Source organism: Vulpes lagopus, chromosome 2 (assembly GCF_018345385.1).
Source record: "Vulpes lagopus strain Blue_001 chromosome 2, ASM1834538v1, whole genome shotgun sequence".
NCBI lineage: Eukaryota > Metazoa > Chordata > Mammalia > Carnivora > Canidae > Vulpes > Vulpes lagopus.
This window is the reverse complement of record NC_054825.1, coordinates 132,886,353-132,905,848: the sequence shown is the minus strand read 5'-3', so window position 1 is coordinate 132,905,848 and position 19,496 is coordinate 132,886,353. Positions and strand designations below refer to the sequence as shown.

Sequence of the window (19,496 nt, the reverse complement as noted above, 5' to 3'; positions counted from 1 at the left end):
GTGTTTTTGGTTTCAGAGTCAAGAAATCAATTGCCTATTCCAGGTTCACAAAGATTTACTCTTATGTTTCTTTCTAACAGCTTTAGGGTTTTAGCTCTTACATTTAAGTCTTTGTTCCATTTTGAGTAAATTTTGTCTACAGGTTTTAGGTAGGGGTTAAGTTCATTTTTATTCATACAGATACCCAGTTGTCCCAGCATCATTTGTTGAAAAGACCATTCTTTCCACATTGCGTTTTCCTGGCTCCTTTGTTGAAAATCAATTTCCCATGACTGTATGGATTTATTCCCAGACCATCAGATTTAGTCCATTGATCTGTATGTGTATCCTTACACCAGTACCACATTGTTCTTTCTGAGTACACAGGTATAGCATGTTTTGTAATTGGAAAGTGTGAATCTTCCAACTTCGTTCTTTTTCAAGATTGTTTCTATATCCTTTGAATTTCCATAAGAATTGAAGATCAGTTTGCCAATTTCTGCAAAGAAGCCAGCTGAGATTTTGATGGAGATTGCACTGAATTTGTATATCAATTTGGGGAGTATTGCCATCTCAAAAACATTACATCTTCCAAACCATGAAAAGGAGATGTTTTTCCATTTATTTAGATCTTTAAGCTTTTAAATAACACTTCATATTTTTCAGAGTACAAGTTCTATGCTTATTTTATTAAATTGTCCCCTAATTATTTTGTTCTTTTTGATGCTGTTGTAAATTTTAAATTCATTTTCAGATTGTTTATTGCTAGTGTGTAGAAATACAATTGATTTTTATAGGTTGATCTTATAGCCTTTAACTGCTGAATTCATTTATTAACTTTAATAGATTCATCATGCATGCTTAAGGATTTTTTACATTACAAACTCACATCATCTGGAATCACAGTTTTATTCATTCCTTTCCAATCTTAATGCCTTTGTTTTTCTTGTCTAACTACATTGGTTAGAACCTCTAGTAGAATGTTGAATGGAAGTGGTGAAAGCAGACACATCCTTGCTTATTCCTCATCCTAGGGGAAACAGTCTACCACTAGGTAGGATATTAGCTGTGGTGCTCTACAGATGCCCTCTGTCAGGTTGAGGATTTTGTATCCCTAGATCATGGAGTATTTTGGCCATGAAGAGATGTTGAATTTTGTCAAATGCTTTTTACTGCATCTACTGAGGTAATAGAAATAATTTTGCCTTTGTGTAAACTTTGTTCTGGGCCTGTCATGTGATCCTTTTTAGTTATGAAGATGCAAAGCAAGTACACAGCCATTACCTCCAGAAGAGCATGTAACAGGCTACTCTGGAGATTAGCTATAATCCTGGGTTGGATCTGTGGAGCTCTCCCATGCATCTAGTTGGTTTTCGTTTGTTTTTAAAGATTTTATTTATTTACTAGAGAGAGAACATGAACTGAGGGTAAGGGGCAGAGGGAAAAGGAGAACCAGACTCCTTGCTGACCAGGGAGGCTGATGTGGGTCTAGACTGACCCCAGAATCATGACCTGAGCTGAAGGCAAACGCTTAACTGCTTAACCTACTGAGCCCCCCAGGCACCCCTCCCATGCATCTATTTGAATTCTCAAAATTTAATCAGTATCAAGCACTCTTCTGGAAGGGAAGAGGTACAGAGATATTGCCTCTTCTTAATTAGGTATATCAGATTTGTAAGGCACCTTTTATGGGAATATCTGCCCTACCCAGCCATTCTAGCAGCTGATTTGCTTCCCAGGGAAGGAAGGTGGCTCAGTGGTTAAGTGCATCTGCCTTCGACTCAGGGCGCTATCTTAGGGTGATCCTAGAGTACCGGGATTGAGCGCCACATCGGGCTCCCTGCATGGAGCCTGCTTCTCCTGCTGCCTGTGTCTCTGCCGCTCTGTCTCTGTGTCTGTCATGAATAAATAAATAAAATCTTAAAAAAAAAGAATAGAAAGTGTCCCCAACTGCAACCCATTTATCCTGTGGAAGGGGTAGCTGCCTATAGAAGCTCTTCCACATCCACCATTTACTAGACAGTGTGGGTTGTCCTCAATATGGGGGTGATCTGGATTTGGGTCACCACGTAGCACATGCAGGAAGCATGTGCTAGGGTCTTTTCCAGTTCCCAGGGTACCATGTGGCTCAGCTATTAAAGCAGTTCCTGTAGTATACAGACGGGACCTAATACCAGATGGATGTTCAGCCTCAGGGTTGCCCACTAGTAACATGTGAGAAGCTCTGAGACTACCAGGACCACTCTTCAGAAGCCAAAAACAACAATAACAACAAAAAGGTGAAATTTAGCTCTAAGGGGCACCTCTGAGTTCTGTCCTGGAAGCAAGCACAGGAGGATTATTTAACTGACTGGAGAGCAGAAGTGCTATCTTTCCTGTGCCATACACTCTCCATCTTTCTCTTCCCTACTCTGTGCCTGGGAGATGGGCATGCATGGGCCAACTCAACAGACCCGGACTCTGCCTTCCAATTAGGTTTAGATGGTGAGGTTTAACCACTAGCAGAGGATCAGAAGACCAAAGAAGGGGAAGGGAGGTCATTTATTCTCCTGGTTTTCTCTTTTGGGTCAACAAGGGGGTATCTGTCTCTGTCTTGCTAAGGCTATTTTTCCTGTCGGTTACTGGAAACAGGACACTGCCCCTTGGTGCTTTAACGGGCCCCACCTGCATCTCTGTAAACAGTCCCTTTGTTAAACCCTTTACAAACAACCCAACTTGAGTGTGCTGCTTCCTGCCACTGCCTGGACTAGTAAAGCAAATTTGAGGTCCTTGAAATTATCTTGGGAGGAAAATTTGGGGAGAAAAACTAGACTTTCTGCTATTCATTCTGATTTGAACTTTGAAAGAAATGTGAACTTATTTTATTGTCCATGCCAAAAAGCAGAGCACAAGTTACAGCATTTGCTTTCATCTATTCCTCACCTACCTGGCAGCATCTGGACAGCAATATTCAATATTTGGAGTCCTGTGGGTGATAGATGTTCAAGATATGTTCATCAGCCATAACTGAATTGTAAGACCTTAGGCAGGTCACCTCCTCTCCAGGATTCAACTTCTTCAGACTGGTGCCTATCCAGGAACACCCACTCTGGCTAAGTAGGAATAAAACAAAGTTAGTATAGGGCTAATTGGAATACTCATTAGATAAGTGCTTTATGTCAGCTTTATTGTTTTTGAGGACTCTGTAATATGAATTTGGTTAACAGAGGTGGTTGGACAGAATGTCAGCGAAGTGCTTTAATCAAAAATTTTAAATGACACATAATTACCACAGTGTTCTAGAGCAAATGGGCCTTCAAGGGGATTGAGTCCCCTTGAGTCCCCAAAGGGATAGTCCTCCCCTTAAGTAATTTACCTGAGAACAGGAGCCAGATTAAAGAACAGAGCCGTGCAGCCCTGGTGGCTCAGTGGTTTAGCCGCCTGCAGCCCAGGGTGTGATCCTGGAGACCCGGGATCGAGTCCCACGTCCGGCTCCCTGCATGGAGCCTGCTTCTCCCTCTGCCTGTGTCTCTCTCTGTGTATCTCTCATGAATAAATAAATAAAATCTCTTTAAAAAAAAAATAAGGAGCAGAGCCATACAGCCAGGACATGTGCCACTATGGTCCAATCTATATACGACACCAAAAGATGCCTGCTTCTTAAAATTGTAACAAAATGCCCGTTTATGATACTCTGTGTACAGCATGACCCCAATTTCGTAAAGTGTTCGTACCCACCTGTTTATACGGGAGGAGGGATCATTTTAAGAATGGATGTTTACACTTATGATGAAAAACCGAAGAAATGAATTTTTAAAAAGGGCGATGGATGTTTATTGCTGCATGGTGCGGGAGAGTGTGAGCTTCTTCTTTCTATAATCAAAAAAAAAAACCAAAGCTATTTGCATTGGTGGAGGAGGACCTGGGCGAGGCTCCCCTGCAGGGGTATCGGAGAGGAGGACGGCAGGGGGAGAAGAGCAGGTGGAGGGGCTGGGGGTCGGCTCGCTCCTGCCGGCCTGTAGCTCCCCTTCCCCGCCACCGCGGGCGACCCAGTGGGGCACCGAGCCGGGGACCGGGCGGGGCGGGGCGGGGGCGGGGCTGGCCCGGGGGCGAGGGGCGGGGCGGGGGCGGGGCCTGCCCGGGGCGAGGGGCGGGGCCTGCCCAGGGCGAGGGGCGGGGCCGGCCCGGGGCGAGGGGCGGGGCGCGGCGGGGGCGGAGTCGTCCAGCCCGCCCCGCGCCCTGCGCCCTGCGCCCTGCGCCCAGCGCTCGGCCCTCGGTGCCCCGGAAGGCGGCGGGAAGGAGCGGGACTGCGGGCCATGGCGGCGCCCGACGTGCTGCTGGTGATGGGCGTGAGCGGCTCGGGGAAGTAGGTCGGGGGGCGCGCGGCGGAGGCGGGGGCTGTCACCGCTCGGCGCCCGCGGGGTCCACGGGTCCTGGGCACCCCCGGCTTGGCCCTTGCAGCCGAGGCGGCTGAGGCCCGGGGCACCCGCTCCCTCCCCCACCCGCCGACCTGCCGGGCGAGAGCCCTTTGTGAAGAAGCACCTGCTGGGGCGCCGCCCGCGGTGACCCCGGCGGTCACAGGGCCCGGGTTTGGGAGCCTGTTGTCAGAACGAGGTGCAGGGTGCAGGGTGCAGGGTGCAGGGTGCAGGGTGCACGGGTGCGAGGCCGGAAGCCCAGGGGCAACCCCGGTCCCGGCCTCCGCAGGCCTCTGCGGGCCGGGCCGAGCGGCCGCTCCCTCCCGCGAGGTGCTGGTCTTCCGTCCTGAGACTCTAGAAAGAAAGGGAATTTCACCTTCGCGTCTGTTTTCTCTGCTGTGATCAGCGTTTTTCAGCTTTAACTGGAAGGAGTCAGTGTTAATAACAGGGGGTCACAAAACCCTCCAAGGGTGTGCAAGGAGGAACACCGCCTGGCCAACTGCGGGGCTGGAGCTAGGCTTTGGCTTCTTGATTAGACCGAAATCAAAAGGCAGCTGCTGCCGCATTCTGCCACGGGCAGCAAGACACGCCGGAATCCGGTGAAATAGCCTGACTTCAAAGGCCTACAGTATCCTTCTAGAATCTTCTGAGCCAGGAACCTCTCGTGTGGTCAAATGTATAATTAAAGACTCTTTCTTGCTCCAGGTTAGGAAAGTATAGGTTTTCAAAGTTATTGAGGCATTTTTAGCCTTATCTCTTGGGAAATTATTTTGGAGAGTCTTGAAATAAAACAAAGAGCCTGAGAATCCTTAGCTGTTGTATGATTTGAAGAAGTTGAAGAATGTAAGATTGCTTCTATGTTGGGATGTAGTGGATGTTTAGCACCCAAGGCCTTGTTCTGATGCTGCTGCCTGGGTGTGTGAGCTTGGGCAATTCATGTGCCCCTCTCTGCCTTGGGGGTGGGGGTAGTCTGAACCATATGATTTATATGCTTCCAATATTCATGCATTCAGTAATTATAGAGCCCAATCCCGACTCTGTCACTGATATATAGTGAAGAGTACAGGCAAAATTCCTGCCCTCAAAGAGTTTACATTCTAGGGATGCCTGGGTGGCTCAGTGGTTGAGCATCTGTCTGCCTTTGGCTCACTGGGTGTAATCCTGGTTACCAGATCAGTTCCCACATCTGGCTCCCTGAGGGGAGCCTGCCTCTCCTTCTGTCTCTGCCTCTTTCTCTGTGTCTCTCATGAATAAGTGAATAAAATCCTTAAAAGTAAAATTACATTCTAGTATGGGAGACAGGAAGTGAATAAATACATGTATATAGTGTGCTAGGCAGTGGTAGGTGCTCCAGGGGAAAATAAAGGAGAGAAACTAGGACAAAGAACAGCAGGCAGGATGGCGAGGGAAGGCTCTTCTGAGGCAGTGGTATTTGAGCAAGACCCATAAAAAGTGAGGAACTAAGCCTGATGGCTAGCTAGGGAAAGGACAGTATAGGCAGAGGGAATCTAGCAAGTGCAAAGGCCCAGGGGCTTTGTTGTATAGTGGACTACCAAGGAAGCCATTGCGGCTGAGTGATGGGAGATGAGGTCAGAGAAACAAGGTGAAGAGAAGTGGTCATATGCAGGGGATGTTCTGAAGGCAGAACCAGAAAGGTGTGTTGGACTGGATGTGGGGTAGGAGAGAGGGAGAAAGGTGTCAAGGATGACTTAAGGATTTTTGGCTTGGGTAACCAGAAGGGAGTTACTATTGATTGATGGGGAAGCAGGAAGCAGAGCAGGTTTGGAGAAAAAAATAGCATGAGCTCAATGTGGGATGTGGTGAATTGTCTGTCAGTCATCCAAGCGGGTTTGTCAAGTGGTGGATGGGATACCCAAGTCCGGAGTTCAGGAGGGGAACTTCAGATACAAATGCAGGAATCCTTGGTTCAGATATAACTTAAAGACATAAAATGTTAGATCGTCGCAGGAGTAAAGATAAAGAAGCTGGCCAAGGACTGAGCCCTGAGCCTTCTGATGGTTAAAGTTTAGTGTCAACTGTCGCTGAGGGATAAATGAGTAATAAAATGAGGGATAAATGAGTCGCTGAGGGATAAATGAGTAATAAAATGAGAATGATTATATTGATCAGTGGATGAGGCAACATTCAGTTCTTCGGTGACTTTTGTGAACCCTTGTTAGGGCCTGGCAGGACTTTAAATCATTCTCCGTAACATTTGCGAGGGAAGAAATGACTCCAGAGAACAAGTCTCAAACCAGAAAGATTGTAGTTAAACAAGTAACAATGTCAACCAATAATTTGACTTATTTACTATGTTTACTGCCTCCCCCTCCCGTACCTGAATTCAAGGGATCTTTTTCCTTTTCGTTTACTGACCTGTTTAGAACAATGCCTGGCATGTAGTAGATGCCCAGTAAATATTTGCTGACTTGATGAATGAACAAATGACTGAACAGAGCTATTTGAGTAGTTGACAATGTTTGTTTTCTTTATACTTTAACAGCCTTTGTGAAGCCACTCTCAGCTTCCAACCTTTTGAATATCTTTCGCATCTGATCTATGCCCCAACTACCACTACTGTCCTACAGTCTTTTTCAGTCTCCTTGATCCTGCTTTAGACCAATACGCTTAGAGACATTTGGGCCCCAGACTGGTGTGTGATGCTTGCTCCAACCAGTCTCCTCTGAGCGAGCACTGTGCCTTATTTCTGCCGCAGGTCCCTTTCCATGTCCATGTCGAGTCCTGTTTTCTCTGGTTTAGGTTTGAATAGAGCAGGAGATAGTGGCTTTTTCTTTTCCTTCTTTCTCCTCCCCACCAGTCTACACCCAAATCTAACTGGCACTTTTTTATTTTAATTTTTAATTATTTATTCATGAGAGACACAGAAAGAGAGAGAGAGGCAGAGATACAGGCAGTGGGAGAAGCAGGCTCTTCATAGGAAGCCTGATGCGGGACTCAATCCCAGGACCCCAGGATCACGCCCTGAGCTGAAGGCAGATACTCAACCACTGAGCCACCCAGGCGTCCCTAGCACTTCTTTTAAAAATTGCGATTGGTGGCTGACATCTTCATCCCTGGCTGATCTTAGACTTCAGTGTAATTTCTGGTATGCACAGCTCCGGCTTCACCAGCCATGGGGCTCGTCACCAGTTGGCTGTGATATGTCACTTGACGCAAGCTTCAGCACAGTGAACCTAATGGGAGAAGTTCCAATCCTCTTCGGTCCTTTGGTTACATCAGGGAGCAGGTCTCAGCTGGTGTGCTTTAACACCCACCCCCATAGCTCTTCACAAAAAAGAGACAGCACCCCAGAATCCAGCTAGACTATAAGAAGGGTCTTATTTTCATTATTTTCTGTCCTAGGGACTAGCAGGTGCTCAGTAAGTACTGGCTGAGTGAAACGAGCAGTGAGTGTATACATGTAGTTCAGTTCCCTGTTCTGCAGGTGAGAAAACAGGTTTAGAGGAACAGGTGACTTGCACACAAGCATGTGGGCAGGTAGTGGCCAAAAGACCGTGACCAGTGGTGAGGGGCTGAGACCCCAAGCCCTTCTCATCGAGAGTGCTTCCTGAAAGGACAGCAACAGATCCTTGTCACACACATTGCACAAAGAGCATTTACCTCCCAGGCTGACTTGTCATTCTGATTTTTATTTTATTCTTTAAGAGGGTGTCTCTGTTAAACCCCAAACACGGTGTTAATGCTTTTATGAGCTCCTTAAACCTTGTGCTGGGAGGTTAAATGCCCAGTCAGACCCCTCCTTCCAGTACCCTCAGTAAAACCTTATCTCTATTCAGTATTTTTTTCTCAAAATATAATTATCTCTAAAACAGGGACCAAAGAATTTAAGGAGTTTAAGGAGATCTTATATATTGCTTTTTGGAAGAGAAAATTAGTGGTAACTCAGTAATTATTTAAATTCCTGAAGAACACAAATGTCATGCTCTGGATTCCAGGGCTGGGAGCATTACTGTCACTGCTTCAATATCAAAAAAGTATGGGGTCTCAACATGGCAAGGTGGCTGTCTCCCAAGGCACCCCACATGGTGGGAGGCACGCAGGGCTTGGGCAGGGCGGTCACTCGAACCTCTGTGTCCTCTCCGCAGATCGACCGTGGGCGCCCTGCTGGCATCCGAGGTAATGTGTTGTGCTGCTTCCCAAAGGCGAGGCCCATTATGCTCTTTGCTTCTCTCCCTTTAGCACCCTTCTTCTGGCCCATAGTGGTTTGTAAAACTCACCACAGATGTGGCTTCTGAAACCCAGTGGAGGCATGTTGGTCTTCTTGTGATCACCAAGAGTGATGAATGAAAGGAGCAGCAGCCCAGGAAACAGGGACAGTGAGGTGGCATCATAGCCCCTGTTCCTGCGTCTGGGGGGAGGAGGGGGAGGGGAGACAGGGGTGGTGGGTGGTCCTTGGGCTGCCCATTCCCACACCTGCCCAGTAGTATCAGTCGTGGTGGTTGTCACATGGGCCACACTGCCTGCCACGTACACCCTCTCGCTTTGCTCTTAAAGCTAGGATGGAAATTCTATGATGCAGACGACTATCACCCAGAGGAAAATCGAACGAAGATGGGAAAAGGGATCCCACTGAATGACCAGGTAACATCTGGCCTCTGTTTCCAGCCGGGAGCTACAGGTAGAGCTCTCTTGGTGTAGAAGGGCTCACGCCAGAGATGATCATGCACAGCCCGGGGTCCTGCATGCATGTCAGCTTTGGTCCTGAACTTGTCCTGAACAGAGTGAGGAGGGGTCCCACCTCGCCCCTCCTTGGGCAGGGCCCACCTGGATGATGCATCCTTGCAGGTTTTTATTTTTTTTAATTTTTTTTTAAAGGTGATCTTTATTTTTTTTTTAATTTTTATTTATTTATGATAGTCACACAGAGAGAGAGAGGAGGGCAGAGACACAGGCAGAGGGAGAAGCAGGCTCCATGCACCGGGAGCCCGATGTGGGATTCGATCCCGGATCTCCAGGATCGCGCCCTGGGCCAAAGGCAGGCGCTAAACCGCTGCGCCACCCAGGGATCCCCCTTGCAGGTTTTTAACCTATGAGATGTAATTCCCAAGAGGGCAGAAGCCCTCCTGTGCGGACACATGCCTTCTCCCCTCCTCAGGCCTTTCAGCCACCGGCACAGACTCGTATCCACCCCAAAGCCAGAAAGATCATTACAAATTCAAATCCAGCCTTTTGGAAGTTTCCCATCCATCTCAAGGTCAAGACCAAATACCCAAACGCCTCCAAATGCCCCACTCCAGTATCTTCGGTGCTGTGCCCACCCTCCTTCCTCCACCAGAGCCCCTGGGCCCCTTTCAATCGTTCCTACTGCCTTGCTCCTCTCCACAGGGCCTTTGCATCTACTTTCCCACTATTGGAATACACTTCTGTCCCCTCTTCTGTTAACCCCACTCCTATATATACTCACGGCTCAGCTCCCATGCCACTTCTTCAGGGAAGCCCTCCTGGACCTACTGAATGAAGTAAAATCTCCTGCAATAAGCCCTCCTAGCACCAGGGCCCGTGTAGCCCTGGTCCTGGTTGCAACTTGGCATTTGAGAATTTGATTCATATTTATCTCTGCAACTAGATTTTCCTTCTGAAAGAGCAAGGACTGGGGCCTGTTAACTGTTCTATACCCCCAGGGCAGGCTACACAGCGAAGTTCAGAAGATACTTGTGACTCAGTTGTGAGTGAACGCGTGATGGAGAGAAGGAAGGAAATGAGGAGTACTGTCACGAGGCCATTTCTTAAGAGCCCCTCCCAGAGCAGAGGTACAAACTGGCCTGGCTGGCGTAACTAGCTGTGGCCCAGGAGACACAAAGGTATCATCCACACCGTGGCTGAGAGCAGGGGACGTGTCCAAAGGGCAGGAACAGAGCGGAGCTGGCCAGAGCCCAAAACTGCGACTACGCTGCCACTAGCTCACTCTGTCCCCTTTGTCCTGCCTCAAAGCATTAGAGCCCCCACCATCACTGGGTCTAACTCTAGGGACTCTGAGTGTACACTTCTGGGAGTGCGGCCTGTGTTGGCAAAGATTCAGACTTTGAACCATCAAAATTAAGTTTGTGACATTTGATTTTAGAAGACTGGTGGAGGGAACCATAAAAGAGATACAGAATAATAACTGAGGCATAATAATGTTATACCAGAGATAAAGACTTGGTGCAGATAACCTGGCTCCTGTGTGGCCTTTGGCACATGGTTTAGTCTCTCTGTGCCTCATTTTCCTCCTGTGAAGTAAGGATGGTAACAGGACCCATTTCAGTGGGTTCTTGGATTAAATGAGATGCTACTAAAAAAAATATGCACAGTGAAGTACCCAAAGCATTTAGTAAATATCACTTATGCTTGTCACTAATGAATCCATCCATACTTTATGGGTATTTCTACCAAGTGTGTGAAATGTGACTGTGCCAGTGTTATTTTTCTCCTTGGTGAATGCAAATAAAAGTTAAGTTAAAGAACAAAGTAAAGCAACCCAAATGCCATTTGAACATCCTTCATCTTGTTCACAAGCGAGGCTTGTTAAGTGGGCAGGATGGATGGTGGGGGGACAGGGAGGTAGAGTTCAGAAGAGGAATTTCTTGTATGGAAGGAAAGGTTATTGGTCACTGGAAGAAACATTATGAGTCACTAAATACCTTCAGGAGAAACTGCACCTTTTAGCCAGACTTTAGACTTGCTCTTTAGGGAGAGAAAGAGCTGGGATGGCAGAGGGATCACGTTCTTGAGGAGAGCTCAGCCGAGAGTGAAGGTGTGGGCTTCAGCCAGGCTGGCACCCAGGGCCCCTGCGGGTCACCCTAGTGACCAGTCCCACCCTGGTGACCCCGTGAGGAGGACCAACGGGAAAGTCAAGGCAGAGGTACTGGTTCCATGGGGAGGCTCGGGCAGGGCTGGGGTTTGAAGAGAAAGAACCTGCGTTTAATATTCCAAGGGTTCTGTAAGGCTATTTAAATGTACATGAATATACAATAAATGTAAGCTCCAGTTCTCGGATCACACCGCCACATTTCAAGCGTGGCTGGTGGCCACCATCCAGATGGTACTGAGGCATGACAGAAAGCTCTAGTGGACGGGCCTGGCCTAGAGAAATGTGCCCCCCAGGCTGTGATACGATGTTAGTGTGATGATGATGATGATCAAGCATCTGCGAGCTCCCACCCCCCGACCCAGGTCCGTGTGTCGGGACGCCCACGGTGACATGTAAGCAGACTGCAAAGTCTGTTCAATGAGGGTTTTTTGAGAAAAATTTCCCTGATTATAAATGTAATACTTGCTCTGTTTATAGAAAATTTGGAAAGTACTGGAAAACATTTTTACAGAATACGTCACCCTTGGTTTTATCTTTCAAAAACCCCTATAAATTTTGGAGGGTTTTTTTCCTATCTTTTTTGGGGTATATATTCTTTTTACATGCTTTCTTTCTTCTGTGGTCTCACGTTTATTTTCACACCAGGTAAAAACCAGTCCCTGCCCCTGCTCTTCCCCTCCTGCTCCTTCCTTCTGCTCTGTCCGCTTCCCACAGCAGTGCTGGACATACTTGGCCTCTGAGTTGTTCCTCTGAGTTTAGCTCCCCTTCTCCCTCTAATCACCATCCCCTCCCAGGAGACACCACAGGTCTCTAGAGGTTTCCATCATATCACTCACAGGCCCAGGAATCTTTCTCTGTCCTCTTGATGCTCTAACTCCTGCATGAACGCCTGCATGCACAGAACTGGCGCTGGGGGCACACCACCCACAATGAGATGACATTGAATGTCAGACCCAGCAGGCAGAGATGGGTCTGAATGAGCAGAAATGCTCATTTCAGTTATGTTTCCTCTTCTCTTCCCCTAAGACTGTGTGTGTGTTTGACTTCCATAATTTATCCTACCATCCATAGTAACTACTCAGAATGAGTGAATCTGCTCTAATATTTCCTTCTTGTTCCAATTTCTGCTTCTGTGAAGAGATCTCAGTCACTCCCTTTTTGTCACAAATGTGAACACAAAATTTGGAGCTCATGCCCCAAGTCCTCCCTAAAATCCTTATGGCAAAGTCCAACCTCTTTAACAGGTCACTCAGGTCCTTGACCACCCGGTCCACAAGGTTTCTCCTGACCTTCCTTACCTCCATACCTCCTGTTCAGCAGTGCTAAGCAGCATCTGTTTCATTCATTTACTCAAGAGTCTCCACACACCATCTTTAATACTCCTAGTCTTAGATTATGCCCTTCCCTCTATTTAGAAATGTACAACAAAAAGTGCTGTCAGGACGCCCAGACAGCTCAGTGGTTGAGCATCTGCCTTTGGTTCAGGGTGTGATCCCAGGGTCCTGGGATGGAGTCCCTCATCAGGCTCCCTGCAGAGCGCCTACCTCTCTCTCTGCCTGTGTCTCTGCCTTTCTTTCATGAATAAATAAAATCTTAAAAAAAAAAAAAGTGCTGCCAACCAAAACTTATGGGATGCAGTTGAAACATTACTTAGAAGGAAATGTATGCCCTATGAATGCATTTCTGGAAAAACAATAAAAATGGAAAGTAATGAGCTAAGTGTTCAAGGAGGAAAAACAATAAAAAGAATGTAAGAAAAAAATAGAAGTGAATACTGAAATTAACAAAATATAGAACAAAGGAGCAAAAGGTAATCCCATTGTTAGTGATGACCAATGTTGACTGAAAAAATAAAAAGACAAATCTCTAATGAGACTGGTCAAGAGTTGGGGGGAAACGCACAATTAAGACTAGGGATGAGGGGCAGCACGGGTGGCTCAGCGGTTTAGCGCCTGCCTTCAGCCCAGGGCGTGATCCTGGAGACCCGGGATCGAGTCCCACATCGGGCTCCCTACATGGAGCCTGCTTCTCCCTCTGCCTGTGTCTCTGCCTCTCTCTCTCTCTCTCTCTCTCATGAATAAATAAATTTTTTAAAAATCTCAAAAAAAAAAAAAAAAGACTAGGGATGAAAAGAGGGCTGTGAATAAACCATTAGTAAATTTAAAGACTTAAATTGGACAACTTAGAAAAATATAAATTACTGTGGGAAAATGGGCTTGGAAGGCACTGACTTGGTGCTGGGGACGAGTCTGCTTCTCCCCCCACAATGGAAATAAGACCTTGCTGATGCTGCATCTGGCTTAAGAATCAGAAGATCTTAAGTCCAGAGAGCTAACTGTATGTGTCATCCCTTCCTGCTACCTCAGATACCAAAACTGAATCAAGAATAGAAAACCTGAACATAACACGATGTTCATTAAAAAAACTGAAGAAAAATAAATAAATAAAATTAATAAAATTAAAAATTAAAAAACTGAATCTGTAATCAGAGATCTCTCCTCAAAATGGCCCCAGGCCCAGATGGTTTTTCAGATGAATTTTGGTCAGCTTGGACCTCTGTAACAGAATACTACAGACTGGGGACTTAAACAGGAGACTTTCAGTTCTCACAGTTCTAGAGGCTGGAAGCCCAGGATCAAGATGCCAATATCGTCAGGTTCTTGGTGAGGGTCCTCTCCCTGGCTCACAGGTGTGGGAAAGAGGAGCGGTTACAGAGAGCACAAATTAGCTCCCTGGTCTCTTCAAAGGGCGCTAATCCCATCATAATGCTGCTGTGCTTAACTGCCCAGAGACTTGACCCCGCAGCAGCCTTGTGCATGGCCTACTTCTCAAAATCACTAAGATTTCTCACTGATGAAAATGATTAACAGTATTTCTACACAAATAAACAGTATCTGGGAAAGTCACTTTTGTGTCTGCTTTAATTTCAGGACAGGATTCCATGGCTCTGCAACTTACATGACATTTTACTAAGGTAAGAGAGCATCAGGCCTTGATAGCCAACAGGTAAAGAAAACTAAAGGAGAGGCGTGGGGATCCCTGGGTGGCTCAGTGAGTGGTTTAGCACCTGCCTTCGGCCCAGGATCCTAGAGTCCCAGGATCGAGTCCCACATCGGGCTCCCTATGTGGAGCCTGCTTTTCCCTCTGCCTATGTCTCTGCCCCCCCCCCATCATGAAAAAATAAATAAAATTAAAAAATATATATATACTCCTGAAGTCACAACTGGCTGGTGACTAAGGATCCCAGAAATGGAGTGGACTTCTGTTAAGTAACCAACAATGATTTAAATCAGCCAGAACCCACCTGTAATTTAGTTGGGTTCTGGAGATGAACCTTCTAGATAGCTTCACAGTTATCATCTAGAAATCTTGGTCAGCTGGCTTCCATAAGCCCATTTCTTCATTTGAAAATGGGGATAAATATAGTTCTTACAGATTATTGTGAGAATTAGTGAGATGAAGTATGGGAGGCACTCAGAACGGTATCTAAAACACAGTAAGTGCTGGAGAGGTGGTAACTGATGCTACCACGGTTCTAGTCACATCTTGGTCACTACTTCTTCCCCCTACTTCAAGCTGTGGCAACCAGGAAAGACCTGGGGTCATTTGTAAATGAACAGATAATTGGTCACCAGAACTGCAGTCCCAAATTGTCCTGCTCTGTATTGTGCCTCTGGTCCCCTCCACCCATCTGGGGACCTAACCCCTAGGAATCCTGGTTGGGATGTGGAGAAGGATAAAGAAAAGGCAGGGAATAGCTTATAAATCTTGCTTTCTAAAATCTTGCTTGCTTTTTTTTTTGTCAATGCAATTTATATAACTTTTAAATTTTGATACAGTTTCAAATTTACAGGAAGGTTGAAAGAATTTTTACATATCCTCCACCTATTAACATTTTGCCCCATTTGCTTCATTATGAATGCAATTTATAAACATGATCATGCTTAATAAAACAATTTTATAGCAATCTATAATTAATCAATATTAGTAAAAATGATTTAAACCCAAGCTAAAAAAATACCACTTTGCTGCCAGGGTTAACAAATATAAATTTAATCAGATATAAATCGCAGCCTTTGAATTGGAAAGTTGGATTTTGCCCTATCTATAACCCACACATAATTATGGGTGACAATGTTAGGACACCCAAGGGTGACCACAGTGATGTTCATTTCAATGTTAGCTTATTTTTCAAAGGAGAATCACTCTAAATGGCCTTTGAAAAAAAAAGCTGTTAATGCCAAAACAATATTTGTTTTTGAGAGAGAGAGAGAGAAGCGTGGGGAGGGGCAGAAGGTGAGAATCTTGCTTTCTTCTAAAATGAAGCAAGATTTTAGCAAGCAAGCAAGATTTCATTTAGCAAATGAAGCAAGATTTTTCTAAAAGAAAGCAAGCCTTCTAAAATTTCTAAATGAAATCTTGCTTTCTAAAATGAAGATATTTCGTATTTTATAAATCTAAAATCATCTGTACCATATGCAATTAGAATATACTTCACCTTAAAAATTCAGTTTACTTTTTCACATGGCACCGACGCAGCTGGCAACCTTGTCTTTGCAGAGGTTTGGAGTTTAGGGCTTCAGGGTTTAAGAAATCCTACGCACCTGAGTCTCTAATACAAATAGGCTTGTCAGAGATCAAATACACTGACCTGTGATGGAAGCAGAAGTGAAGATCCTCAGGAGAGCAGTGATCAGACCCAGAATAACCAAGCTCTCACCCATGGCCTCTGGGAAAAGCCAGAAGGCTCAGGTACATAAGTTTGTTGCTATGATACATTCCATCCACTGAATCTCAAGTGTATACTGGCTGTAGGTCAGAAGCAGACCCCTTCAGAATCCTCCGTTCTAGAACAAGCAAACATTCTACCAAGTTCCCAAGTCACGGTTTACCCTTCACGTCTTGCGTCCCTTTCCAGCCAAAAATAACTGCCTCTCCTGCCCACAGACAGGGGGGCACACAGCAGCTTGGTGGAACTGGGGGCTCACTTGTGCAGTGTCGGCGCACGCTGCTTTCCCTTTTTGGTGCCTATCACTCTACATCTATTTCTGGCTCAGGTTTTTTTTCTTAGCACATCCCTGGAAGCTTCTCATCTCTTGCTCATCTTGACCACACAGAGTCTGATACTCCCTTTTCTCCTGCTTTCTCCAATTTTCCACGGGTAACTTCACCCGACTTCCAGCATACTGGGAAAACCCAGTTGTAAAATTCATATCACTGAACACCTGTAGAGAACCTGAGCCGAGATGTGTGTGTCCATGTCCACAAGTGGTGGCTGAGCCACATCCTACATTCACAGCACAGCTGACACCTACCGAGCACTTCCTGTGTCCTGGCCACCTTGATAAACTTTTTCTCACAATTCTATGGACAGGTACTCTATGTAGCCCCATTTAGCAGAAAATGAACTGATGCTCAGGGAGGTAAATACCTTGCCCAAGGGATGGCTCAGTTCACTAGCAGAAGGAAGAGCTTTACCTTAAAGCCTGGACTGCCTGATACTTGTCTGCCATTTTGCAATGCCTTCCACTGGCAGAGAAGTAGGACTGGAGTCTTCAACCTAGAATTGACACCAATGATTTTCAATGTCCTTATTCTTAGTCCCACTCCCCCTTTTTTAACAGAGATGTAGCCTCCGGACAGCATGTGGTTCTAGCCTGTTCAGGTCTGAAGAAAATCTACAGAGACATCTTAATACGAGGAAAAGATGGCACACCTCTGATGTCTGATGGGACAGGGGAGGACAAACAGCCAGCCGAGGTGAAGCTCCTCGTGGTCCATCTGAATGGGTCGTTTGAGGTCATCTCTGGACGCTTACTCAAAAGAAAAGGACATTTCATGCCTCCTGAATTACTGCAGTCCCAGTTTGATACTCTGGAGCCCCCATCAGCTCCAGAAAATTTCATTCAAATCAGTGTGGACAAAAATCTTTCAGAGATAATTGCTACAATCATGGACACTCTAAGATAAAAGGAGAACAGTTTCAGATTGGCAGTCTAGAACAATCAGGAAACCTCTATTCCATCCCAAACTATGTTCTAGTGTCTTTGCCAATACTGTATTCTAAATTCCTAAGGTGAACAAATCATAGTATACTGAGATACACTTTTTGGGGTATATTTTTAGGAATTTGTGCTCTGACACACTGAGAGGAAACAGCAGGGAACTCTGAAAGTAAAGCTTCAGTAGAAATTCAAATTCCTATGACCTAATCAAACAATCAGAGGGAACCCCGTAATCGATGCTGTAAATCACCACCTTATTTAGAACATTTCTTGATCATACCTGTATTTGAACAAATAAATCAAACTTGGCTATCCTTGTTATCCCCTAGAAATTGGTCCCAGGAGCAGAAACGTGTACAAAATCGACCACTCACCACCAAGTCATGTCACACCACACACTTCTAATCCTCTCCTCTCTCCTTGGATTATCTCAAGGTAAATAAAAGCACAGTGGATGAAGCATGAGACTCACTGACCAGCCGTCCCCACTCATTTTGCAGAGACCCTTGTGAGACCAGGCTGGTGTCAGCCACCTGCCTTCCTGCTGCAAAAGCCATCAGCAACAGATCCTAGGACAAAGAAGGAACACCACAGCTGTTACAGCACAGACATGAAATGAACCTTTCACATGGGCAGCAATGTGCCAGGGGCAATGGGGCTAGGGGAGGCCGTGTAGGACGTTGGGAGGCATGGGTGCATGCCAGTCTACTCAGCACAGGCTGGGTTTCAGCCCTTCCCCCAGAGGCTCCAGAAAGAAGTTTCTTTATCTCTTTATCATAACCAAGGCCACAGAATACAGCTACTCTGCAGGGCCACCGAATAGCCCTGCCCTGAAAGTGAATTTTGGAACCAATAACCTGTTTTTCTCCAAGGGTATGCAGTCTGTCTTGAGAACCAGAAATAGAATATCTGTCGGGGGTGCCAGGGAGTGAAAGAACCCTTCTGGGTAGACAGACCTTGCTTAAGAAAACTGAAGTTTAAGCCTCAGGTTTTCCTCTCTGCCAGCTCCTGCCTGGCTTCAGTCTCTGTCAACCGTCACTGCTCAGCATCTGAGCTCTCCAGTAGGCCAGTCAACATACTCAGGCAGGCCGAGAGTCCCCCCAACACAGAGGAAGGACTCGGTGATTGTCCACTGCACTCAGTGAGTCTGGATTGAGTACTGTGATGGGCACTCTGCAGGGTCTAAGGACCTGCAGTATCACAAAGCTCTGGTTCTCAGCTGGCTTCCATTGGGGTGGAAAGATGGGGTATCTCATAGCCCCTGGCCCAGGCCAGAGTTCTCAGTGAAGGCAGCTACTCCCAAAAAGGAATTGATTTTCATCCCACTGGACTGTCACGTAGGACCTGGTGAAAAAGCCTGTTTATGATTACAGGAACACAGAATCTATCATATCCCTCAATAAAAATGTTTTTTGCAGTTGTACCATACAATGAAGTTTCTGAGAATACCATAAAGGAGCAATTGTATTCCTTTTTGTTGTTGTTGTTTACCATTTCAGAAGATCGTGGTGTATTTTCCCATCACGAATATAACATGCTCCATCACGCTCCATCGACACCCTTACCAGCCCACAGGCACAAGCACCCAACTGCTCCACTGGGTTGCTTTAGGGTAACTGTGTCCAAATGTTACATATTGAAACTCATTAGTTTATTACAAGTTACTTTCCCTTTGTTAGAGTTAAGGTGTCCTATTCATGTTTGCTGGGGTTTTATTAGCCATCAGTCTCACTGCAAGGTGGTTATGGGGATATCAAAAAATTGCTGTTAAAAATAACCAGAGACATGGACTCTGCTGGGGTTGAGAACCACTGCTCCAATCTCCCCAAGCCGGCCACAGGGAGGCCAAGGCGTGGGCTAGTACTGCCCCCTGGTGGCCCCGGGAGCACTGCCGGCACACTTGAGCTCCCAGCCCTGGAGAATACCTCCCGCAGGCAGCCCCTCCGTCCTGTCCCTGCTGCTCCCCACCTGGCCCTGACCATACCCTTGCTCAGCCTCCACGACTTGGGAAGAAGGGGCCGGGAAGACTTGTTTGCTGTGGCTCAAAACAGACGCCAGTGATTTTCCCCACCCTGCAAATACCACTTAACACCCCTCTGGCAGGACTCCTCCATCTCACCCCCCACTCCAGTGGGTACTTTTTCCTTTCCTATAAAGCACCACCTGCCTCGTCAAGTTAGAACTGAGAGAATACATGCACAGTGCGGAGGCCAAAAAGGACACAACTAGCCAGCCCTTGTTACACCTGTCACTCCCTGGAGGCTGACGGAGTGTGGCCATAGGACAAACTCCACTCCTCTGCTTTTC

At 46.4% G+C, this 19,496-nt stretch overlaps 1 protein-coding gene and 1 long non-coding RNA gene across 4 annotated transcripts; one reads left to right on the top strand and one right to left on the bottom strand.

Annotated features, from left to right (window-relative positions):
* Positions 1-2,915: 2,915 nt before the first annotated feature.
* On the bottom strand, positions 2,916-4,898 carry LOC121485118. Its single transcript, XR_005986207.1, has 3 exons — positions 4,501-4,898; positions 3,697-3,831; positions 2,916-3,071 (listed from the first exon to the last, which is right to left on the bottom strand). It is a non-coding gene; the product is annotated as an uncharacterized LOC121485118 (long non-coding RNA).
* On the top strand, positions 4,168-17,501 carry IDNK (IDNK gluconokinase). 3 transcript variants are annotated; one of them, XM_041745150.1, is made up of 5 exons: positions 4,168-4,324; positions 8,480-8,510; positions 8,889-8,975; positions 14,115-14,158; positions 16,809-17,501. In XM_041745150.1, exons 1-5 carry the CDS (start codon positions 4,275-4,277, stop codon positions 17,152-17,154), a joined length of 558 nt encoding a protein of 185 aa, XP_041601084.1. In that variant the 5' UTR covers positions 4,168-4,274; the 3' UTR covers positions 17,155-17,501. The 3 variants fall into 3 exon arrangements, with proteins under 3 accessions (XP_041601084.1, XP_041601085.1, XP_041601086.1); XM_041745151.1 differs by lacking the exon at positions 8,480-8,510 and adding an exon at positions 8,574-8,715 and having other exon boundaries at positions 4,186-4,324; XM_041745152.1 differs by having other exon boundaries at positions 4,221-4,324; positions 8,893-8,975.
* The last annotated feature ends 1,995 nt before the right edge of the window (positions 17,502-19,496 follow it).